Source organism: Athene cunicularia (assembly GCF_003259725.1).
Source record: "Athene cunicularia isolate RWA chromosome 1 unlocalized genomic scaffold, athCun1 chr1_part1, whole genome shotgun sequence".
Lineage (NCBI taxonomy): Eukaryota > Metazoa > Chordata > Aves > Strigiformes > Strigidae > Athene > Athene cunicularia.
The window spans coordinates 57,388,852-57,415,441 of NW_020799091.1; the positions used below are offsets into that span (position 1 = coordinate 57,388,852).

The window sequence follows — 26,590 nt, forward strand, 5'->3', positions numbered from 1 at the left end:
TACAACTGCATTTTTTTCATTCCTTTCCCCATCACAACTTGCTAGAGCTGTGTCAGCTTCTGCTCATCGATATCCAGCAAACCAGAAGAGCAGTTTAGCTGCCAGTAGAGCTGATTTGCAACACTGATGGCTTTAACACCACCTAATTGAGAGCTGCTTCGCTGAATTCTGCCAGAGACAGATGGGATTACAGCAAAATACATGGGAATGAGAAAGCAGTAAAGATACATGAGGTAATGTGTGATTCTGGATGAAAATGATAAATTTTGGGGCATGCTGTCAATACTGAGAAGCAACATGGATATAAAGAAGTTGATTAAGTAAGGGAGAGGAAATAAAATATGCAACTTCCCCCTCCCACAAATTCTTGAACTCTCATGATGCTCTTCTCCCTATGACCCATCCTTTCAAAAATTATTCCTATATGGCCCTTATGAATTTTCACTTCAGAAATACTTACCTGATGTGAAAGCACAGAGGGTGGGAATTAAGAAATCTTATCTTCATGGCAGGGGAAGGACAGAAAAGCAGAACAGGCACAAAGGAGAACAAAGTCTTTAGTACCATGGTGTAAGAGTAGTTGGCAGAGCCGTGGGTGGCAATGACAAAGGAATTGCCATTCATGGACTGTGAAACTCATTCTAGGATAAGGATTTACATGAGGCTCACTTCTAGTCCCTGTTCTTCAACTGGTGAGTGCAGTGTTTGCTTAAAAACATAGAACATTAAATCAAGTTGGGAATTGAGAAGAAAATTAAATAAAAGAAAAAGGCAGGTTAAAAGTTTGCCATCAGCACATACACAGCTGTTTTTAAAGGTTTAATTAATGAAAAATCTATAATTGTGAATTGATTTTGATATATACTAAATCAAAATGAAGCAGCTAATTAGAAAACGAAATCTCTTCTGGTCTGTATGGTTAGAGTTTCTATTGAAGTTAACTTCAAAGGATTTCTTTAAAAATATGAGCATCAAACATTTTTTTTTTTAACAACAAAGGAATATCCTTTGATAGGAAAATGCTGTTGTCCTATATTTGTAATATATAATTCTTATTTGATAATTCTCAATGGAATTATAAGGTATCTCATAAGACTTGAGGAAAGAAGGATGCTGTAATTAAATGATAAAGCAAACTAATAACATAAGTCTGACAATATTGATGCAAGTTCTGCAAATTTAGATGTTTTCTCATTTTAAAATAATTCAGCTGATTTTATTTTTCCAAGGAAGATCTACTTCAGTTTTAAAAATGGTCACATTAATATACATCATGAAGTAATATTCCCATTTATACAGTCATCCCTGAAAAACAGGAAAACAGAAATTCCAGATATAAGTGTTAGGTTTATATGATTTTGATTATATCGGGTATTAAGAAATTTATTTGCCTTTACTGAGAAACATCTCTTTAATTATGGCCACTGAAATACATCCAAAACTGAAGACCTATTTGTAAGACATCATGAGACATACACTCCCAGTGTATTTTTATCCTGCACAAATTCTTTAAAGGGAACCGTTATCACTGACATACGGCAGTATACTGAATTAATATGCTATTCTAAATACCAATGAAGTAGAAACTCTTTAGACCTGTATGTCCAATTTTGGCTAATTAGTTTGATTTTTAGCAGATGAAATTTGTGTGTCTGTAAACTAGAATGTGTCCCCCAAATGCTGCTCATTATTATTGTTATGGGTTTTTATCCCTACTTGGAGTAGGGTCTACTGAAAATGCACTACCACAATACGTGATTCAGTATTTGCATTGTGAATTTAGCTGAAGTCTTGAATGTTTAAATGACCTAGGCTTTGAGCTAACATCAATGACTGTCTTAAAATTATACGAATCACCTCCTGTTGATGTCTCTTTCTTCTGATTATGAAGTGCCTAAAGTGATCAACTCCTATCAGCACATTTAATTGCCAGACTCCTAAGACAGCTAAATAAATTCCTTTCCTTCTATGTCTATGTCTGTACAAACACTTATGCATAAATATCTATTCTTGCCCTCATTCCCACCCCTAAGGCTTTTAAGTAATTTTTAAATTAATTTCTAGTTAATGTTGCTATCCCACCTGTGCAAAGAGTAAAAACATTTAAATTAAAACTGCATTCATCACTGCCATACATCCCCTTCTAAACCATATTCAATTATTCACCCTTTGCATACCATATCTTACTCTTCTCTTAACCAACCAGTAGGATTAACCTTACTGGTTATATATTCATGATTAATGCTGAACTGAAATGGTGTATACAGCATAAATTCTACATTGATTTATAATATGGGGTTTTTTAATTTGAAAAAGGAATGTTAAGTGCCAGCATTACTACAGACAATTTTCCAAATGATCTGCAAAAGTAACCACAGTGGTTCCTATATACCCACTGGTATTACTGTCCTTTCACTTAAAAGATAATGCCAGTTACTAATATTTTTAGTTTAACGCATTTGCACAATCACAATCCACAAAAATTAGTAAATTTGTAGCATTCGTTATGCCTTGTACAAACACTTATCTGTCCCAATACTGCTCCTTATGGGTTTATGAAAACACAGGACACTCACATGTGGCACAGTCTTCTTAGAGATCAAGATTTTCAAAGCAATCAAGTGGATTTAGACATGTAAATTCTACTGAAGGACTGAAATAGGTACAAAACAATTCTTGGAATTGCTGAAGCACAGTACATCATTAATTCTGAGAACTATGCAGTATTCTAGAACTGTGTTCAATGTTAAACTTAAGCAGTAAATTAAATTTCTTACAGCTAGAGTAAATTTAAGGAACTCCCTTTTTCTATTATATTTAAAACCGGAAAAAATAAACAGTTTCTCCCATAAATCCCTGTATCTGCATGTTTTTAAGGAGGAATGCTTAGCAAGAGCATGTCGATTTTGCCTCATGGGTTTTTTGATTTGTTTCAAGACTGGCATTTAGATTTGTTTCAATGTGCCATTTTTACTGACTGCAAAACCAATATTGTATATTCACAACAACAAAGATTAAATCCTTCTCTGGTACAGCCAGCAGTGAAATGCTTTCTGAGTTTGACAGTGTCAGTGTTCTATTGTTTCCCTTCTGTAATTCCCCCAAAAGAGAGAAAATCTGGAGGAACAGAGGGTGAAAAAACCTGGACTTGTCACATGCCCTTTCCTCTTCACCTCTTCTCTGAGGCACAGGCAGAAGGTCTCTAAGCAACAGTGCTTGGCTCTACTTAGCTCTGAAGAACACTGAGAACCCCCCACCAACCTTATTTCAGAAACCTAATCTGAGAGCAGTGGATCATCCTCTTTTGCAGCTCCATTGGTGAATAACAACCTGCCTCAGAACAGTCACCTGAAAGACTGGCAAGCTGAAGTTTGTATTTCTGTATCATACACAACTCTTTGCCCAAGTATCCTTGCAGACAGATCACTGCTCCAGGTTTGGTTTTAGTTAATGGCATTCTCAGCTGCAATAAACTCTGCTCTGTCTCCTCTATCCCCCAGGAAGTTACTCCTATCACCTCTTGAAGGATGCCTACTCACTGCCACTTTGAAGTCTCCTGGCATAAACTGTAAGAATCTAAATGTTGCAACATAGCTACACCTTGCCTGACTTCATCCACATCCTTTGCAACCATCTCCACATGCAGCATGCTCTGTAGCATCCTTGAAAAAGGAAGAGTGCTCCCTTCTCTCACAGGAATCCTTCTGACTGGGAGCACACAAATAAAACAAATACCATCCACAACAAGTTATAGTGTAAATCAGACTCCCATCCATACCTGCACCCTTACCTTTCCACATATATTGCCAATGGCATCAATAAGAGGACTGGGGCACAAAATCCTTACAAATTTCAATTACTTCAATGAGACTCATATATATGCCTATGCTTGCTAAACTGGATTTTTTTCTGAATAAACTACTGGTATTCAGGAAATAAAATAAGGACCTATATGCTTTATAGCTTCTTAGTTGAAAATTACTTCTTGTTAAAAGTAAATCTGGTAACAACATAACGTTACTACATCTGCAGAGCTATGAATTACAAAATGCTGGAATTAAGGGAATCTGTGTCTGGCATGTGCATGCTATAATACAGCCTTTAATAACACAGTCACCAAAGTGCTGAACTTTTCATTGAACTTCAAGGGGCTGTGGGATGCACATGAGTAGATGAAATATCCTGTGTAGTGTGAGTAAGGCAGAGAATGGCATAGGGAGAAGGATGGCAGTTAATGCAGCCAAATACTTCCTTGGAGAACTGTATTTGACATCTACCTCTGCTGAAAACTGATGCTAACCAAGCTGTCTGAAAACTCTTCCTAGCCAGTCATTACTAGAGTGTTTCTCATTTTAAAGGTATCTGACTTTAGGGTGGAAATGTGTGAATTTCCGGTGTGTTGCCTGCCATTTCCTGCCATACTATTCAAAGGTGTAGCTGAGTACTGAGTCTTAGGTGGTTGTGCTTTACAGTTATGCCTTACTGTTGCCATAGCATATTTCTCTCTCTTTTTTTTTTTTTTTTACTTTAAATTCAGTGCTACTGGTATTTCAAACTTGTATTTGACAAAATCACTTTAAAGGAAGTGTGCAATGTACAGAAAAAATGGGAACTTTTAACTTAAGAGTTAATGTACAAATATGAGAAAAATGGGTTGGTTTGTAGAATTTACGGTTACAAAACCGGTTACGGTTACGGTTACAAAATTTTGCCTTTCAAACAACCTTATCTTTGCTTAGTCGAATGATTACTGTGAGGGTGTGATGGAACAAATACCAACCAAACAGCCATACCCTGATCTCAGAAAACACTTATAGTGTGGGTGGATATGGCTAAAGTCTACCTGGTACCTAGCAGTGCACAAATTACTGTTTGCTTTAACAGGAAAAGATTTGATGTATGCAAAAAAAGAGCAGTGCTGGAGCTGTCTGGCTCCACAAAGCATACAACAGGCGTGCACTCAGCAGAAAATCAAGACCCCCACCAGAATAAACAGTTCAGATTATTATCTTCCAGGGACAGAGCATGGGATTGCTCAGCCATAACAAACTTTCTTAGAGGGCTCTTACAGTTGTTTGGTTTGTTTCTGCCCTGTTTCAGTAACTGATATGCATGAAGGTATATATTTATGTATGCATATGAGTGAAGAAGCATGTTTATGGTTCTGATTGAGTGGTAGGAACTAAATGGATGAGGGAGAGTAGGTCTGAACTGTGAAGGTTTATCAGCCTTGGCTATGGACAGACAGTAAAGACCAAAAGTTGCTGAACCTTAGAAATTAAGGATCTGTGAATGGATCTACTGGTGGTAGCTTCTAACCTATGCAGTATTGGGAAATTTTACTTTGGGCATGGGATGAAATGGAGTGACTGAGGGTAAAAATAGTAAGAATTCTCTTGCAAACAACCATGAACAGTCAGTGAAAGGCAGTTTGACAGTAAAAGAGAAATGGCTTAGAAGATACCAAAGAAAACTAAGAAGATATCCAAGATGATAATTCTGAGCCAACAGAGTAACAGACTGGATGGCAAAACTGTATGCAGATAAAGAGAGCATGAGGGAGAGGATTGGGTGTACAGTCAGTTTTCACTAATTAGTGTTCCAGTTCCTCCAAGTTTTCCAGAATCCTACAGAGGGAAGCGGAGGCCAGAAATGAAGAGAGGATCACAGCACATGTACTGCCAACACTGCTATATTAGCAATGTCTGTAGTAAAATACCTTCTCAAATCAAGCCCACTAGTGTATGTATTTGCTTTCCTCAGCTGAACTTTTCTGAACAGTTTATGATAGAGAAGAGAAAATGATTTATATACACTTTGGGTACTGTGCAATTAATAAAATGTCACCACACTGATTATATACACCAGGGGGCATTAATAGCAAAGTCATGTACAGAACTTAAAGTATGATGTCTCAAGCTACTATTCAAAGGATGAGGTGAAGATTAAGTGAAAATGACGGATTGTGGAAAGCAATTATGAAAAATCCTGAAACACTGCAATTTAAATATGAAATAGCATGCTGTGGGTCTAGGCCTATAAAAATGTAATAAAAAATCTATGTCACAACTAGCAAAAAAAGTGTCTGCTGAAGGTACCTGCTTCTCTCCACTAAGTATAACCTTCTGTGCCTCAGTTGGATAACTAAATTTTAAGTATCTAAAGTAAGTTTAATGTCCATTAATGCACATAGGAACAACTGGTTATTGTGTACTAGGAAAGAATATGCTAGTGTTTTGCCAATTGTCCTGAGAAAAGGAAACCCCTATAACAGTTCTGCACTGAGCTGAGGTGGAAAGGTCAAAGTTCCTTGTGTAGAAAAAAGGCAAAGCTGGGGAAAGAACCCAGTGTAGCTGAGTGCCAGTTTTTCAGTTGCGATTCATTTTTGTCTTTCTTTAGAAGAAAGTAAAAGAAGTATCTATTGCACCACATGCTTATCGTACCAACGCAGAATTATTTTCTAGCCTTTTGTCCAGCCTGGCCTGGCAATGGCTGCATTGGAGGGCATTTCCCCGCTACCATGCAAATACTTCCACAGAATCTACAATGTTCACTGTTGGCCAGAAATCCTCTTTTTCTTAATTTTATCCCATTAGTCTTAGTCATACTTGCTTGTACCATATAATGTACACCCTGCTCTACCCTACCCTAGTTTTCTGTCTCTCTACTCACTCCTTTAAAATAGTTAGCATTAACAACAAGGCATGTTTGTTTTCTGTGTCTAAATATTGTACTATACCCTTTTTGCCCCTGTGTTTTGAAAGAATTTGTTGAAAACTTTTCACTCGAGGAAAATTCATTCTCTGGTACCATCTGGTACTTGTACTCTGTTAGAAGAATGAAAGCCAACAAGCAACTAAAAAACCTGATCATCAAAGCCAGTCTACTTAATTGCTAGCTGGCTGCACAGGTCTGGTTTGGACCTCTTCAGTTAGTGCTCCTTAAAATAACACCCAAGCATGGATCCCTCCATTCCGTACAATCCTCTGATGCACTGGGTTTGCATGTTGGGGTTTTGGTAGAGGGGGAGCGGACTACAGAAGTCCCTGTGATGAAAAGCTGCTACAAGTTTCCCTGGTGTCAAGTTGGACTCGCCGCCAGCCAAGGCTGAGCTCATCAGTGATAGTGGTAGTGCATCTGTGGTAACATATTTAAGAAGGGGAACCTGCAGTGGAGGCAGAAAGGTAGGAGTGAGGGAAACACCTACACAGACACCAAGGTCAGTGAAGAGGGAGGAGCGGGGGTGGGAAGGTGAGCCAGAGCAGAGACTCCCCTGCAGCCCACGGAGGTCACTGGTGGAGCAAATCTCCACCTGCAGCCCGTGGAGGACCCCACGCTGGAGCAGGTAGCTGTGCCCAAAGAGGTCTGGGACTCTGAGGGAAGCTCGTGCTGGAGCAGGCTGTTGCTGGGAGGACTGCAGCCCCCCGGAGGGACCCACACTGGAGCAGTTCTTGAAGAACTGCAGCCCTGTGAGAAGGACTCACATTGGAGAATTTCATGGAGGACTGTCTCCCATGGGAGGGACCCCATGCTGGAGCAGAGGAAGAGTGTGAGGAGTCCTCCCCCTAAGGAGGAAGGAGTGGCAGAAAGAACAGGTAATGAATTGACTACAACTCCTATCCCCTGCTCCACTGAGCTGTTGGAGGGGAGGAGCTAGAGAAATCAGAAGCAAAGCTGAGCCTGGGAAAAAAGTAGGGGTGGGGAGGAGGTGTTTGTAAGATGTGGTTGTATTTCTCACTGTCCCGATCTGTTTGATTGGTAAATTATTGGTGGTGGTGGTGTTTTTCACTTGTCTAGTTTTTGATGTTGTTTTTCAGTCCTTAAGGAGTCTGTCTTTTGCCCATGGCCATAATTGGTGAGTCATCCCTTCCTGTCCTTGTCTTGATCTCCAAGCCTTTGTTTTATTTTCCCCCCATCCCTGCAGGGGAAAGAAGTGAGTGAACAGCTGCACGGTGCTCAGTTGCCCTCTGCGCTTAAGCCACATTTAACATCACAACAGTCTTTGCACCCTTGAACAACCTCATTCACCCTGGTATCAAACCTGAGAGCATGTATGCGTGATCTCAGCATCAGACCATGTAACAACTCTCACATTATTTTGGATACTCAGAACTGAAAAAAACACAGAGAAATAATTGTGCCTGAAGGACACAGGGATGCCACAGGGACACAGAAGAGATAAATGACCAAGCACTGTGTAAACTGGGCATGATTGATCTGTTCTGGAGAAGAATGTATGAAAGGCCACAGTCCATGTTAGATGGCCTCTGGGCTGGATATCCATCCTGGCCTTCTTTAGCTAGAAAAATAAAGATAACAAGTCTATAAAAGGGAATGCACACTCTTACTGTGACAGCTCAGTTTTCTACATTGTCTGAAAGCTCTGAGACAAGAACATTTTTTTTTTTGTATAGAAGAATTAAAATAACAAGACAGAAAAAAAAAACCAACAAAAAAACCCCAACAAACTCAAACTGCAAAATACTCACCCTGAATACCAAACTAAATCTCAGGCTAGAAATCAAAGTGCATCTATGCCAAAGAAGGGTTGCATACATGTGCTATCAGTTCACATACATTAAACACAAAGAAACTTTGTGTCCTTCCTCCATATACTACATTGCTAGCTTTTCACTCCTGCAGGCATCAAAGACCCTCTTTACAAAGGTCTGAGGCAAGTATAGGAAAGAAAGGGAATCCTAAGAAGGGGAAGCAAAATTGTGAGAGAAGCAGCTTGAGAATAAGAGTTTACTGTACTGCACTGCAGCCTTCAACTTGTTAAAATGCATAGGTCAGCTGAAGATCCTCCTCTCTTGATGACACTTTAAAAATTCACAAAACATAAAGGATGTAGACTTTGACATGACAGTGCAAATACTCCTTGTATAACAAATGCATTTATGTCAATGAAATCACTCAGACAAAAACCTGATTCTCAAAGCTTTAGGTACCTTCTACTGAAATCAGTAGGATTTAATAAATGCAAAATACTTAAAATTCAGTATGCATGCTTGCTGAAGTGAGACTTAATTCTGCTTTAAATCTGCACATCAAAAATATATAATATAGATTATTATAGCCTACTGGAGAAAGAGGAAGTAAGACTGGCTTTAGAGATTCACCCCAAAAGAACTGGCACACATAAAATAGGAAAGTGAACACCCTGCACTCTGATGCAGTCTTTAGAGTGATGGGCAACACCAGATTCAGATCTTCAGCTGCCCTCTGGCAATGCTCATCTCTTTCTGTTGGCTCTGTGTACTATGATCCTACAACTGAAACCCACTAAGGGCTTAAAGACATGTGATATGAACCAGGACCACACTGATTCTCAGAAAAATTATGAGACAGATTTCAGAATACCAAGAATACAATAAAAAAAGGCAAAGGCTTTTTTTCATAATTTTTTTATGAGATATATTTATGAATAATTGAAAGTAACAATTTTAATCTGAATATGAAATAGCCACTTAAAAATTTCAGAATTTAGTAAAAGCTGTTTAAATACCTATTAGCACAGACTCATCCCACTTACTCTTACGAACTTCACTGAGGTGCTGAGAAGGCCACACAGTTTATGTAGCCTCCCCATGACAATGAAGAAATACAGACAATGCAAGAGGCAATTCAACATCCCCAACATGTGAATTATCTTCAGATTCATGATGGGAATCACTCTCTCCACTGACTACTGTGGAATCCAAAGGATTAGAGAGGATTAGAAATCTGAATGGTAACAAAAAGATATTATGAAGTGATTATTTTAAGTTTCAAAATCTAGAAAGAGCATATAAAAAGAACAATCTAATAACATACAGAGTTGTAGTACATTATGTTCTTTGCAGTCCTAGTGAAAAGAAATCTTTTTTTGAAAAACACTAGAAATATAGAAAATATTGGAGGGAAAACAACTCACACGAAGAAAAAAAAAAATCCCTGCTAGTTTTATTCTAAGACTCTGCAGTCTTCCACTTTGCTCAGATTTGTCATCCAAGTTACAGCTCTAAAGGAAGTCATGCTGCTGCTGCTGCTTCCAACGCTTTGATTGCTGTAATTGTGCTAAACACAAAAAAGCTGCACGACAATTTAAATACCTGTTTTCAGTTTGATGGGATTTGAAACACTGGACATATTTAACCCCAGAAATAAAAATTTCTAAAGGAAACTCAGATGAATTTTAATTTTAGTGGCATTACTGAATAGCTTCTATAATCCACTGACCGTGGTGTGCCCCAAAATTTCCAAGTGCAAATTATTAGTACAAGCTGTATTGAAGTCCACTGCTGAAAAGAATGCTAGAAAAATGGTCCGCTCTGTCTGTTCAGATAACAGCAAAAGACTGAGAGTAACAAAAAATACACATAGCTGAAATGGTCTTTTAAAACAAGATGCATATTTTTATCATGGAAGATTTTTAGTTTATTAATTTGACCACAGTGTTGGAAGAACTGAATGTTACTACTTAATGACATTTATTGGTGAACTGTACAGGCCTGTGTGAAAGAGGGTCAAGATTTATAAAAATTTCTTATGCAAAACTCATTACTTGTGGAGAAGAAAGTTTTTCTGTGACCTCCTTTGAAAGTTAGGAGTTACTTTCAGCTTGTCCAAAAGTAAGGGGAAGTTCAGAGATCTTGACTGATTATTAGTGTCAGCCAAGGCTTCCATAACTGACATACAAAGATTTTTGAAAACCTACTACCTCAGTCAAATTCCAAATACTTGTTCCTAAATCTCCCAAGAGATGCCAAGGGCCTGATGTGACAATGTTTTCTGCTGCAGCAGGCTGTCCTCTAATAAAGAATACTGCCAGGGAAAACCGCTACCCTTTTATAAGCTTAATCATAGTTTAACACCTCTCCGTTTTGTCTTTGTGATGGGATTCTGATACTTTAAGTCTGTAGGAAAATTATATGTTCAAGCTGAAATCTGTTTGTTCAAATGCAAAACAGTGAAATCAACAATATGGGGTTTTTTTTGTTTAGTTTCTGTGGCTGAATTGCTACAAACTGTGGCTAGAAATCTTACTGTAAGGAACAAGAACTGACAGGTCATCAAGTAAATGAAAAAGTATGGAGAAGAAACTATGAAAATAAAAGAACTATGTCAAACTCACTGTTAACATACGTGCTTTGGCATAATGGTTATAAAAGAAAAGAAGACAGGCAGGCAAGCAAGAGGGTGAGAAGTGGGAGAAAGTGACAAAGGGAAGCGAGAAGGAAGGAGGGAAGGAGGGAAGGAAGGAAGGAAGGAAGGAAGGAAGGAAGGAAGGAAGGAAGGAAGGAAGGGAGGAAGGGAGGAAGGGAGGAAGGGAGGAAGGGAGGAAGGGAGGAGAGGGAGGAGAGGGAGGAGAGGGAGGAGAGGGAGGGAGGGAGGTTGGTTGTATGCCTTGCAGACTGGAAATATGCATGCAGTTCTGCATTCCCTTGAAATAACTTTTCTTTTAGATGTCTGTATAAAATAACAGAGAGGTAGGAGCATAGACAAAATTACAGTAGGCATCTAATAATTACTACGATAATGTTTGTTAATGTCACAATGTTACCTATGGGAGATTTGAAAGTTCTCTTACAAATTACAGCCTCGTCACTAAATACACTAATCTTTTCTAACAGTCCTTTCTGATATTCAACATTTATTTCCCTTTCCAAAGTTTCCTCCTTACTCATAACTCTATTTGTATACACAAGCACAAACATCAACCAACCACCATAATTGGTGTTTATCGTTCTCAGACACTCATGTCTGCCCTCTTCTTGTTACTGACTTCATGTTACAATAGCTTGCGATCCCTTCATTGTCGTTTTGTTTTTACAAATTATTTTTTATTGAAAAGGGGCATCCATCTCAAAATTAGACCAATAATGTTTGCATTATGTTTTTTGCAATTTCTGAGTTATCTCAGGAAAATCAGAAAATTAATTCCTCAGTTGTAATCAGTTAAAATGCTACATAGTTACTTTATGTAACTTGTTCCTACAAGATGTTCTGGAGGCTGAAACAATAAATGGGTTCAAAAAATAGGCTAGACAAATTGATGGGTGATAAATCCATCAATGGATACTAAATATAATGGCCTAAATTTAACATCCACTTCAGAAAGCCCCTAAATGAATGACTGCTGGAGTCCAAGACAGAGAATGAGGGCATAAATGGATATCCAGAAGCTCAGAGAAGGATGATCTATATATGCCTATTTCTGGTACTGGCTGATCTTGGAGACACAGCAAATGCCTTGTTTGTCTGCTAGTTTTATGTATACTCCAATAGCTACATCATGGGGCTTATTAATTTTCAAGTCCCTTTTAGTAAAAAATGTTGAATTTAAATATATAAAAAATGTATATGGACAAAATATGTTTGGTCCTCCAGTTCTATAAGATTATTTTTTAAATTCATATCAGAAAAAGACAGTGGTTCTCCACACCACATCAACAGCTCATTTACATTACAGCTGCCCTGTCCCCTCCTTCCTCCAGTTAAATGGACTATAATAAATAATTTCAGCTGTCTGAACTCATGACTTCTTTTAATAACATAAACTGAACACCAGTTTTCATTACCAGATGAGACAGTGAGCTGAGGTGTCCTTGGAATAAACTCACTGCCTCTTCAATTGGCATTGTTACTGTGGTTAAAGACCCTGACAAAAGGGGGCGACCAGATAGCAGAGGATGGTAAAAGCTTTGTCTTCCTCATCTGAAATAGCATAGAGCTGAAACTGAGCATACATTTAATGATGGATCATTTTGTGAATCCCCATCCAGACTCTCAGAGTTAGCCAGATGGTGGAGTTTCTACCTCTTTACTCCATTCACCACGCCTTCACCATTTCTTTCCATACCCTATGTACCCTATGTACGTGGAAAATATTGGAAGTCTTTTTTTTGTTCTTTTCATAATATCCAGCATTTGCTATCTTGCCATATACATCTGAGGATAGGAAGGTTGGATGGGGCTGGACTTTATTGTGCATGCTATTCTGTTGCCAGTATGTTTAGTTTCTCTGTAGTCTTCCATTCCCCCTCATTTTTTTCACTGTTTTTATCTCACCAAAGCTAACAGCTTGCTTTTACATTATACTTTGCATACTCTGCTCCAGAGTCTCCTCAATAAAAATTAATATGGTTGGTTTTCACTACTGTTTCAGTGACAAGTACATCACTGAACTACCCAAGCTTCTGTTAACTGATGACATTCTAGGCTTTCTAAACAAGAAAAGGGCATAAACCAAAAAAAGGTAGGTTGTTTTTTTTTTTTAATGACAGCCTCAGAAGTTCAGGATTTGGAATAATTTAATCTGCTTGTGAATAAACTCATATAATACACTCAAATAATAAAATAATTCAAATCAAAACTTTTAGACAACTGAAAGAAGATTTTTCTTTCAATGTAACAGAAGATTTCAGTTAATTGGAAGAAATATATTATATATGTATTTAATTTAATAAAAGACACTGTAGGTAAGAAGAGAATAGGACTGAGCAGGCATACCTTCTGCTTGATTCTGAAGGTACACTAAAGGGCAAATTAGTATAAAAATAGACTATCACACTTTTCTGGTTCACCAATAATTACTTCCAGTGAAAGAGAAAAGGAGAAAACCCACTTATGCCCTCATCTGTTACTCCCGCAGTGAAAATCCCTAAGTACTGTTTTGTCTCATTTCTCTCTCCCTCTGTCATTCAATATATCCTTATGAAACTGCTAAACCACTAAATTTCTGCTTCTTTGGCCATCTCTCCTCCACCTTCCATATGTTTTCTGTCTTTTGAAATTACTTGATAGTTTTGACTCAAGTTTCTCTAAAATTCTGTAATTGTACAGAATTTGTAAAACATAATACATTAGCATGAAGTCATGTGCTTGCTCAGATCATAGCTTTCTGACCTTGTATTTCTTCCTTAGATGAAGCACATATGATTAAAAGTGAATATAGTATTTCCAGTCTGTTGAAGACTTTACTATCAGACTATGAGTGCACATACAGTTTGTGAGTAAGTGACCACTTCCATCCATGCTGACACATCACACAAAGTGTTCCCAAACTCTTCCTAAACATCATTCCATCTCTAGTTGTGCATTTCATATCTGCTGGACATACAACCCCAAAATATTAACATGAACAGGGAATTGCTGTCTGGCTCATTATTTCCCACAGGAATCACAGCTCCAGACTTTCTCTGCTTATTACAAAGCTATGTATTGAGAAGACTGAAGATGTCATTATTTGGTGTTAGTAATACCAACCAGAATTTCATGGAAGACACTGAGTTGAATCTTTCCTTTTCAACTTTATATGAGCATATGTATTTTACAAGTCTTTCCAGACAGGAAGACAAAGAGAAGGAATGAGCAATAAAAACATCAACAACCTCTAAAATTAATAGGAAAGGAATAATAAGAAACACAATGTGTCTTTAACATGGGATTAAAGGGGTAAATACAGGCTCAAAGAGTTTTTTGAAGGATTTTTTTCTGGAACTTGGTGCTCAGTTTTTCTTTATTTATGAACTGAGAGTTTCCTACTGTGCTTGTAGGAGTAAATCACGGTAGGGAGGAAGTTCTAACACACTACAATGTGTTAAAGTAATATCAACAACAGCAAAATAATATGGCAATGCAGGAGCCTCAGCATGCATTCATGCCAAATGGTTCATGTTGAAATGGAAAACACAAAGATTATTTTTCAGTGACAAAAGAAAATCAATATTTAAAATCAATGCCAGTCATGGGGAACAGTGAGAATAAGTAACAAAAGACCACAAAGCACCTTTGGGAACACTCAAAAGAAAAATGCAATAAATATAAAACCATTATACCAAAATAAAAGCCTCTCTGCCCCACATTAGGATAGATTTGCAAGTCAAAATCAGAAACTATACTGATACTAATCTTCCAGCCACTTCTAAAAAAACTAATGAAAACTTAGTTAGATGTCTGAATTAAAGTTCTCCAAAACCACCAGATTAATGCCAGTCTTTCTTGCCCATCTCTCATGGTTTAGTCTTATCTACTTCTAACTACGTATACAAGAGCACATTGCAGATCCCAGACCTGTATGTACCTGCTGGTTCTGTTCTGCCCATATGCCATGCAGCCAGTGGAAAGGCAGGTGGGCTCTTGGGAGAGACAAGAAGGGGTACCCTGTCAAGCACAGTGGCACTCACCTGCCCAGCAGTTTAGACACACCAAGGCGCACTACTCACTAGATGGGATTCTGAAACACCTTTGTAATCCTGTTTGTGACGAAAGTGTAAAGACATGGTTAGCCTGCTCATTCATTTTACATAATTGAGCAGTTCAGTGCAACAATGACATGTTTGTGTGAGACAAAGAGAGTTACAAAGGCTCTGAAGAGAGACAGTACGGTATCTCTGCCTGAATTATTGTTTCCAGACCTGCATTGCTTTACATGCCATTGCAATGTTCTACCTGGCCTGTGGGAGTAAGCATAGCTGTACAGAAGCCGAACTAGTAAAACACAACAGATCCAGCTAGCCCATGTGAAGTGTCTTTCAAAACCTGTATTAGAGATGTTTTTATGTTACACACAACACATAAATCATGTTATTCTTTCCTCCATCACTCCCTGCTTTAGAGAGCTGGATGTATCTCTTTGCCAACTTAGATAGCACAAGCCCATCTTACTGGAGTGCCTCTCAAGTAATTAGTAGATTTAAACACTACAGTAGCCAAATCTGGGAGGGATCCACTTTTCTACCATAAGGAATGTGAACTAAAGCGAAGATATCTATTAAGTAGTTTTCTCAAGGTCTACAGGAAATTTGTGCTTGGCCAATAAATTGAACCTAGATCTCCAGAGTTCCTTTCCATTCCCTTAGCCACTATGATACTTCCTCTCCTGATCCACAGTATAGTTTGTTGAGGAAGTAAATTCTAAATAACTCAGTACACTGAGTAAATGCAGTTTCACCAAAGCACAGGCCAGACCTATGTAATGAAACAGAACTTTTAATAATGTTCCCATTCATATTTGGAGCAATAATTATGTACAGAGCCCAGACAGGAATTAATAAAACCAAACTGCAAACTTTAATTAAAATGATACAGAGCGATAGAGAGTCCTCACTACCTTTTTCTAAAAACTCTATCCTTCACAGGATATTGAATGGCAATGTACTTAGCTAAAAAAGGTCAGAAGAATGCATATTAATTGTATGTGTCCTAAAGGCAGGGTATATACTCTACAATCTGATTAACTCTTCCCTAGATTCAGATTTATGTGCCATGTTCCTCTTAAGAACAAAACCCACCCAAACTGTTAGAAAATAACTATCACATCTCTCACTAGGGACTTAATGCATAAAGAATGCTTCTAATACATCGCAAAGGCTTTAAATACATTAATTTTTTATGATGTCTATTTTCTTTTTACCTTGGATTGCTTGAACTGAAACAATAATGCATAGTAAGATGAAAAAAGGTGCATGTGTTTATCCAGACTTTGAGATTTTGCTTTTGTTTGGCTGTATTTTAGCCTATGTTTAATAAGAACAAAGCCTATTTTGGGCACTATCCTAATAAAATAATATTTTAACACATTACTTTCCTTTGGATTGCTTTCCTTGGATTTATATCCAGCAAGGTCACAGATTACTGGAAACCTCGCAGATGCTGCACAAAGGGATGAAGAATGCGAAGAAAACTGCTAGCTGAGTTGGAATCATAAAAAGTTGTAGCAGCCACTGATCCATGAAGTTTATGTTCCCTGGAACATAATCCTTGTGTTCACAGGACTCCTAAGCAGGGCAAGAATGCAATAATACAGACAAAGGCAGATCAGGTAAGTCAGATGCTATCTTAACTTTCATCTGGAGGAGTTTTCACTGTGAGTTCAACTATATTTTATCCACATACCCGAGACTGTTGCTTGAGAACACCATAAATGATGTTCCTGTTGCTGTCAAAATCAAGAATTAAATTTGGGAAGAGGAATTATCAGTTAAGGCATATCATATAATTCAATATATGGCAGTGGTTTGACTAAGCAGAGGTAGTTTAGAATGAACAGCTTGTGGAGGGGAAGAAAGGTGCTTGCCAGCTTAGTGTTCAGCAGTGTACACATTGCCAACAAGTACATGTATTTTAGTTTACACATTAAACCAAATATAACCAAAACTGCCAGTAAACATCATGGTATTGGATTGCTACAGTAGATTTGGCTTTCTACTCTGAAGCAGGTTTGTTTCACCAAGAACTGACATTATTTAAGTTGCAAATAAAAATTTGAGCTGCTGTACTATGTGCTGTAATGAAAAGGGATTTATAAAAATATTACTTCTCTTAGTCTGGATTTATTTAAACAATGAGGACAGAGTTTTACAAACTCACCTATATCCAAATGAGAATATTAAATGAGAATATTACTGTAATGGCTTACTACCTACATGCCTCTTCCCCCTTCTTGTGACTACTTTCAAGATAGAACAAGAGAAATTAGGTACTTCTGTGTTTATCATTAGTCAAGCTTCTTGGCATATGTTACTGTAATTTGCAGTAAATAACCAAGCATTTCTGTTGTGAATAACCTAGGAGTGGAATCAGTCTGTATGTGAAATCTGAGAGATAAAGGATGATTGATTACTTATGTTACTTTATATTTACAAAATCTAAAATCTTTCCTTCATGAGCATGCAAAACAGGGCCTTCTAATCTTCTCCCTTTGGGTGTGGTGTATCTTTTTTTGTTGATCGGCAATTTTCAAGAACAAGTCTACACTGCAGAAAGCAATAGATGTAAAGAAATTTATGACTAAAACTATTGCAGCTATTGCTCACCAGAGTCTCCTTATATGAACATTTGAGTGTTGCTGGTTAGCTGGTTACACACAATGATTTATTAAAAAGTAATGTCATACCTGTAGACATGCAGGAGCTCTGCCTTGGGGTTTATTCACATCAACAGCCACAAGCTGCCAACCTCCAGCAGCATCTTCATGAAACATCTTGAAAGGGAAAATTGTCAGAAATGTTTTACATGACAATAAATATGAGTAAAATCTAATACAGTCCCCTTAAGGCTCTACATACATTTTGATGATCACTAGTTTAAAATAAGAGGGAAATGGTTCTTACTGCTACAGAAAAAAAGCAATGTGCTTTTTCCAACATTAATAGATTCTGAATTTTACTCAGATAACAACAAATACAATGTGTCTCTATTAGTCCTAATGTAGAAACTGCTTCAATGAATCTCTGATCAGTATCATTAGAGGGTGGTACCTGTTCAGAATAAATTCTTTACTAAGGTAAGCTTATCATGAGGAAACACAAGTACACTGTGACCAAACAATAAGCTTCATGGTGCATCAGGAAATAATAGACAACCTCATCTTTTTTACTGGTAAAATTATTTTACTCCAAGGATCAGACTTTATTTTTGTTGAACTGATGTATATCAAGAGTAGCTGTACAGTCCTTCTGTACTGTTATCCAGAGTTTATAATTCCTGCAAACAGCTGAATGATATTCTGGCTCTAATGATGTCAATGGAAAAGGCTCTCTTGACCACAGTAGTATTCACATTTTACCACTAATCTCTGGAAGCACAGGTGTAAGCATTCTGGCTTTTTTTTTTTCCCCTCAGAAATTAGGACATAAAAAGATGCGGACTGCTAATGGACAGTGAGAAACCATGCCTGGACGTGATTAACACTGTCCTTGAAAATATCCTTGAAAGAAAATTAATGGCTCTAGCAGTTTGAATTGCCACCTAGGCATCATATTCTATGTAATGAAGTGTGGCAAAGTTCCCACCTCACTCCTACCTTTCCCTGATACCCAGCACCCAAACAAGTCACCTGGAGAACACAGCCACAGCGGCATGGTTGAAGCTTAAAGGCCATCCTGAGAGAAGTGCTCATTAGACTGGGGACAGTGTCACACAAATATGGTTGTAATGCTGCTGAGTCCTTATGTAGCATCTCTGCACCAGGAAGAGTTGCCAATGCAGAGCAGCACTGGGTTATTCTTCCTTGTACCATGGTTTAATATGCAGTGATAAAGTGCTTTACAAGAACCTCCTTTTACCCTTCTCCAGAGATCGCTCCCTTGACTTTGACTCTCTGACGCTCATTCTCTTTTCTATAGGACTAAGTTTCGGGACCAGTTTAATGATTTATGAAGTGGGCAAATGAAGGATATTGTTGCTTTTTCTCAAGGTTATTTCATGCACAAAACAAGCAAGGTTTTTAACTTTTGTCTGGTGGTTTGAACAAGAAATTACAAGAAATTTTCTGCCTTTCTACAGAAAAAGATACAACGTTTTTCTAGTTTGATAAAATGGACTCCCTTTATGTCCCATCATGCCAGTGACTCAAGGAGCAAAGTACCCATACATTTGTCTGCAGCCAACACATTATTTTATTCTGCATGATGCAATTTATATTCAACATGTACATATTCTCTGGCATGATGACATTATTTTGGGGATTTCTTCTATCCTTGAAATTCCTTAATGTCAGTTGCTTATTGAGTTTCCCTACAAAATAATCTCTCTGTTCCAGCTTTTAGTTCAGAGTACATCAGTTAAGCTTATATGGCTCAGGAATTTGTCCCATCAGAGATGAAACAAACATTACATTCCTCAGGCTAAGTATGTGTCATGTGGAAAGGTCCTTTTTTTTTTTTTTCTTAAATTTTAAATTGATATCACCAAGTCTGCTTTGACAAAGACATATATAAAGTAGAAATTATTGCCACAAAGTCTATTTGAGGCAAAAAAATGTAGCAGCAGGCACAAAAGGACTAGAGTTCCATACAGTTATAAGAATATCCAGAGGAATATCAGAAAATATTTAATAAATAATTCTGAAACACTTAAATTCTCTGGCTTAAGAAAAGAAATAATCTCTAGCTACAGAGGTTAGAGAAATTTCCCTCATGGGTGTGGTTCTCGTATCTGTCTTCCTAAAGGCTTTTGGCAGGCAGCCGGTACTGGTCCCTGTTACAGATGGCAAACTGCACTACCCCAAAAAAGCCTGACCTTTTGTACATTCAGGATACATAATATGACAGTTACAATAATGTGTGGGAAAATTTAAATCTCAACCCGTTAGCCCTTGTTTTTCATATGGGGTCTTTCACACTACCCAGCCCACTCATAGCACCTTTCCTATCATGGCTTCTTCCTACCCATTATTTCACATTCAGGGTTTCACTTTCTCTGGCTATCCAATTATTAGCATGGCTCTTTCATTGCCTCAGCACCTCACTCCTCCTTGGCCTCAACATGCCCTTATCAGCTCCAGGACCAGCTTCCCCAAACACTTCAGCTAACCTCTGACCTCTCTTCTTACAGCTACAGCTTGCATTTTCAGCTTTTCTTCCTTAGCACAGAAAGTGATATTCAATAGCAACCCTAATTCCAAGCCCACCAATGACATGATAAAAAAGCATTATCCTACTTCATTAAAAGAAAATTAAAACAGTGATAACATACACAGAAATACAGGGAACCATATTACAGTCTTTTCTATTACTCTTTTTGAAGAAAGCCTAGTTGGATAACATAACACTGAATTTAATTTTATATGAAAATTCATAGACCAACTTAAAATATATGTAGTAACATGCAAAGTCCAATAAATCAGATAAAATAATAATTAACAGGAATTTTTGGCTTATTATTCATTCATAAACTAAACCCAGTCAAGCCCCCAGAGAATCTCAGCATCTCAGGTGTTTCACCTGGGTGGTGGCAGTTGAAGTAGTACTGCTCCTGGACCCCCACATCTGCTGGAACTGCACTCTAATTTCTGCAAACGTTTCAATGATAACTGCAATGAAAACATTCTGAAAAAAGAACAAGAAAGAATGGCTGACACAAAGCTCAGCAAGCAGAAAAGAGAAGAAATTCATTCTAATATTATCTACATTTCAGACAGGTTTAAAGGAACACATTTTTCAGTACCTTAACGAGCCAGGCCAGAAAGAAAATTAAGGTGATGAAATAGAAATATGAACGCCATCGGGGAAAACTGTCGATTGCTCGGTACATAAGGAACACCCAGCCTTCCTGAGAAGCAGCTTCGTAAACAGTAAATATGCTTGTGCCTGTAAGAGGAAAAATGAAAATGTTTGGCATTAAGTCTGAAAGTTTTCACTATCAGCAAACAATAATCTTTTACCTATTCCATTTTCCTTTTCTCTAAAGGTTATCAGCTCTGCTCTCCTCCTTCAAAGAGAAGTTTTTCAGATGCATTTCCATGTTTCTTCCTTTTGCAACTGAACATCAATTGGTTTTGTATCAGACCAGACCGACTCCCTTCTCTCCCTGGGCACACATGCATAATCCCTTAGATGGGTTCACTGCCAGTATGCAAATGTTTCCAAAGGCAGATTTTGTCCCATCATGTGACTTCAGTAGTATTTGTAAGAAAAAGCAGATTTAATTAAAACTATCAGGATCAACATTCAGTAGGCGAAAGGCATTACTATTAATATCAGCAACACTGAGTACACAGCAATACAAGAAGAAGGTGCCTGACACTAGCAAGTGCAGTTAGGCGTCTACAATAAGCTACTGAACAGTTTTCAGTCAGGTATCCAGGGTAGCTGCATTAACACACATATGTTGCTTTAAAAAATGTTAAAGCAATTTTAAGCTGAACTTTCTCTATCACTCTGGGGAGGTGGGGAGAAGATGAAAGAAAAGTTATGAGGGGTTTATGTGTGCAGAAACCACTTTTGAATAAAAGCTATGACGTTACTACTTTTAAACTTAAGATCCAAACTCATCCTAATGTCTGAGTGATAATATGCTTCAGCCAGCTCCTCCTTCCCCCTTATCTCTGCAATGAAAGCTTCGAAATGCAGACTGGGGTTAGGGTTTGTGCAGCATTCTTGTCTGAAGCAATTTTTTTGTTCTGAGAAGGAACACAATTAAACTGCGAAATTAAACTGTGAAATCTCACAAACTGCTGTGAAATCACAGAATTGTCCTACAGCCACCTGCAAGCTCCGCTCCACTACTGCTTCATTTCACAAAACACCTTGGATAAAACAAAGGGAGTGTGAGGAGTACTGCCTTTAGCAAAACATAGAAAGCTGCTAGCAATACAGATAGCAAGTGACTATCTGATCCTGTTCACAAAGAATGGAGCAGCTCCAGTCAAAAATTCCTGGGTCCAAGAGTTTTCCAAAATTCACACTAGCCTATAAGGAGCTCTGCACTATTATTCTCCCACTGAATCTGCAGCATCTACATCCTTTTGCCTGCTAACACAGATGGGAAGAACTGCTTTTGCCTTAGGGAGTCCCTTTTGCAGATAAATCTTCACTAAGAGGAGACAGGGATGAATGGAATTTTTTCCATATAAACTCACTCCTTTGATATGTAGGTGTTGAATGGTTAACAAGGTCATGGTGTGTAGGCAAAAATGTTAATCCATTGTTAATTTTTCTGGTTATTGGATTCCTTCCTATTTACTTAATATGGTTCTCAGTACCAAGAGTCAGAAATAAGTGGAAAGAAAAAAGCATTCAAGCATGAGAGCAAAACTCTTTGTATTTCTTCAGAAAAGAGAGTGGTCTCTATCAATACTGAAATATCCATCAGTGATTACTTCATAGGTATTTTGTATTTCAAAAATTCATAAAGCAATGGTTCAATTATCTAATATTATACTATTGCTGAACTGATTAAATTATTGAACAAAACAGTGCTGTTGAGGACAGGCAGAGATTAAGGGAAAAGAGGAATCTATTAAAAGTTGCTGGCTAGGACGCTGTCATTAGTCATTACCAATGGGAAAGTCACAGTGAAGATTAGTAAAATCGAGGAGATGTCATGCAAAGTATTTATAACACACACACTGGGCCATCTGCCACAGTAAAGCAATACTGTGAATGGACAAAAATGCACAGTTAAACCTATTAAAATAATATGTGTTTGTCTGTGACATGAAAGTAAAAATGTCTTGCACATGACTGGTGCAGGTGTTCCTAAGTCTATTAGAAAGCAATCACCACTAAGAATATACATTCTTACTTAACATATGTGACTAGAATGTAATAAAGCTTTCAATACCGATGCCAGGAGCCATGCTGTTAACTATCTCTGTAAACACTGTTTCGAGTGGATACAAAATAAAAGCATGACAGTAAGGGATCCAAGACCATGAAACATTTTGCTTTCAAAAAGGAGAGTAATTCTTAGTGTTAACATCTGCCTTACTGCATATTTTTGCTCTTCTAAAACTTACATTTAAAGACAATTAGCAACCAATTCTTTTTTGTTCTGAGAATTTCTTTAATATCTGACTACATCTTCCTAAAGCCATGTGTAAATTATTAAAAATACTCTCCTTTCAGAGCATCATGCTCTATTTTTCTCACTATGTTCAAAGCCACACAGAGGAAGAGGAAGTATCACAATGTTAAGCAATGGTCAGATACATCACCTGACATGGCAATGCTGCCATGTATGAAACCTAACTTATGCCCCTTAGATCAAATAGCAAAATTCTCCTTTTCCACAGGTTTCAGTATTCTGTCTATCAGTGACATAGTTCTTCCTGTACTAGTTCAGAGGGCTTAAGTCCTGACCACATAGTGCTAGGAGTCCCATGGTTAGGGCACATGAGAACACAGGACCTTCTGTAGTTTGTGTAAGAAAAGCAGGAATATGGGTGGCAGGGGAAGGAAGGCTTGAAACCCTGCAGAACCTGATTATTTAGATAAACAACAGGCCCCATAAACTTCAAAATACAGTCAATGTCTTGAACATTTAGGTCAAGATTCATGTAATCTAACTACAGGCATCAGTGAGACATTTCAGTCATGAAAAAGCTTTGAACCATGACGAGGGTTAAATGTGATTATAATGAGATTACTCAGTTTAAGCACGTTGGCATGGGTAACTTGCTGAATTTAGGAGTAGGATTTCAACACCTGTACCTAGAACATTGTTAAATCTTAGTAAATAAAAACATCTAGAAAATATTTATAATTTTCCTATTTGTTTCAGTAGATGGCTAAACCTTAGTGGCATGAAAGATTAAAGTCATTTAGGAGGAACTTTCTGATGACAACAGAGGTAAAGGAATACACTTTGAAATTTTTTTTTCAGTGTTTTTGTATGAACCGGTGTAATAAGTTCCACATTTTTACCTTACACTAAAACAAGTCCTTTAACTACTCTGATGGTTTATCAAAACAAGAGAGGAAAACATTTCTCAGTACACAAATTAAAACTAAATAAATCAGTATCATAATCCGTATCAGTCTCAAAAGACTGTTTTTATGCAACCAATAAACACTTCTAGCTTTGGAAATGTTTTACAACTGCACATGGTCATTACCAAAAAGAAAAGAAAAAAAGGTCCAGAAAATGAAAGATTTTGTGAAGTACAGGAAAAGAGACTGAATCTTGCTAAACTTATGCAACATTTTCACTTAATTCACACTGTATAGAAGAAAAGACAGCAATCAGAGACAAACTGCATCCCTGTTAATAATGAATGTTAAGGTAAATGGGCATTCAGCATGGAAATGCATGGGTCTTATGTCTTCTTCAATATGTTTCTTTCAGATCTACCATCTAGGAGCATCAGTCTGACAGGACATGGAGGAAACAGTTGCTTCAACACCTAAATCATTATAATAGAAGAAAATTCTACTGGTTTCCATGCTTAATCAGGGAGCAAGGTCACCTGGCTCTTCCATACTACACAGAAGTACAATAGAGTACCAGGAAAAAAAAGAATTAAAAGAGCCAGAGCACGTAGGTAATGATTTTCCACAGGGGAGTGAAGACACCTATCCTGCCAAAACCTATTTGACATAACTCTTAAATACCTGAGAAATACTGGTTTTTATTTTAAAAAAGGACCCATAGTTGACAGAATAACAATTATCGCTATGCAGGAATGCTATTTTACACAGCATATTTTGTACTTATGCATATTTTGTAAACACAGGATTTTCTGCTTGTCTCTGTGACACCAGCATGCTCTGTGACATCAGCTCTTGCTATAATCAGCTCATTCTGTGAATGGACATATGAAAAAGGGAGTGCACTGAATAATGCTGTAATTTTATAACCACACAATTAAAGGAGGAGAGCTAAAGAGTCACATGGAAAATTCAATAAACCTGGAAACAGAACCCTTTCCTTCTACCTCTGTTATGCCCTTGCTTCTCAATTCAAAATCCGTATTATTAGAGAAAGAGAATGCATGGTATTGGGGTATTGTCTTTTATTCATATCTTTGTGCAATGTGATTTGTAGCTATTCCAAGTGAGAAACAAAAATCTAAGCTTAGGTATGCCAGTGACTGTGGAAATTATGTTTATTGCCTACCCTGTCTTACCACATCATGGTTCTTTGTTTTCTTGTGTCTCCTGTGAAGATGCTGAAGAAAATCTACAGGAGGGCCCGTTTATGTAAAAAAACATGACAAAAGTTTGATTTTATACTTTTTTTCTTTTTATTCAGGAATTCTTCAGGCAAGTAAAAGGGCATGCATTGTTATTAAAAGCTTAAAATACTACACATTGTCACCCCAAAAATGCCTTAGGTGCCAGCCAGTAACAGGCTCCTCTTCCTCACTTTACAGTAGCCACTAGATGTCGATCGTGCGCCTCGGGCACATCTGGAACATCAGGCAGCAGAGGAAGCAGGCTGATAACCTCCCGGTGCGCAGGCAAAAGGATTGACTTTTCTATTTTTCGTCAAAACTAAGCAGCCTTCTAGCAGGTGCTGCTGTCTAATTTAACTGTATTTGTTGCGCTGAACACTGAAAGGTAGTCTTCCTTAAGATGGTTTTGTGAATGTTATGTCCATGAAAAAATGACCTCTGACTTATGTTATAGAAATTTTATCAAACATGTTTCTGTCCCTTCTCACCTTCACTGATAAAATCATGAAGCCAAATGTTCCTGCAAGGCATGGATATTCCCACTGACCAGTCAGATTTTCATTTATGACTTCTCTTTCAGTATCAAAGCATTTGTAATAACACTGCATGCAGTCAGGATTTTCCAGCTGTCTTACACTGTTGCTTTGGTGAAACTAGAAGGGAATAAAAATCATCCAGAAATGCAAGGACAAAGTTGTTAGCACTTCTGGGAAGCAGCTGGCAGACAGGACTGAAATCAACAAAAATATCAAATCCTGAATGGCTTCATGGGGTTTTTTGCTTGTCTCTGAGTGAGCAATCCACTCTATTTTACTCTCCCAAACCAATTCACATCAGCCAGTTTGCCAGCCAGCAGAAACAGGGAGGAAAAGAAGAAAAATGAAACATGCCTATGCTCTGCTCCTCTGCTGAAACCTCAAACCTCAGTACCATTTTCCTGTGACTGAGCTGTGGAAAAGATGGCAAAGCAGAAACTGTGCAGAGCACTGATTTACAACAGCAGAAAAAACACAATGCCAGTCTGTACGTAAGATTTTAACCCTTGTTAAGTGTACTGACTTACTACACTTAACGGCAAATTACGGGCCTGTCACTTGACTTCGGTGCCTGGGAAGCTGATGGAGCAGCTCATCCTGAGTAACATCACACAACACATGCGGGACAACCAGATGCTCAGGCCCAGTCAGCATGGGGTTATGAAAGGCA

The 26,590-nt window shown here is 37.8% G+C and overlaps 1 protein-coding gene across 3 annotated transcripts in view; it reads right to left on the bottom strand.

Annotated features, from left to right (window-relative positions):
* The window catches only part of NALCN (sodium leak channel, non-selective), a 243,044-nt gene that overhangs the window by 134,504 nt on the left and 81,950 nt on the right, over positions 1-26,590 (bottom strand). For all 3 annotated transcript variants that reach the window (XM_026859826.1, XM_026859811.1, XM_026859819.1), the window contains exons 8-10: positions 20,935-21,077; positions 20,712-20,816; positions 17,882-17,968 (exon numbers count right to left, since the gene is read on the bottom strand). In XM_026859826.1, the coding sequence (XP_026715627.1) occupies positions 17,882-17,968; positions 20,712-20,816; positions 20,935-21,077 (335 nt within the window). The remainder of the gene's footprint in view (positions 1-17,881; positions 17,969-20,711; positions 20,817-20,934; positions 21,078-26,590) is intronic.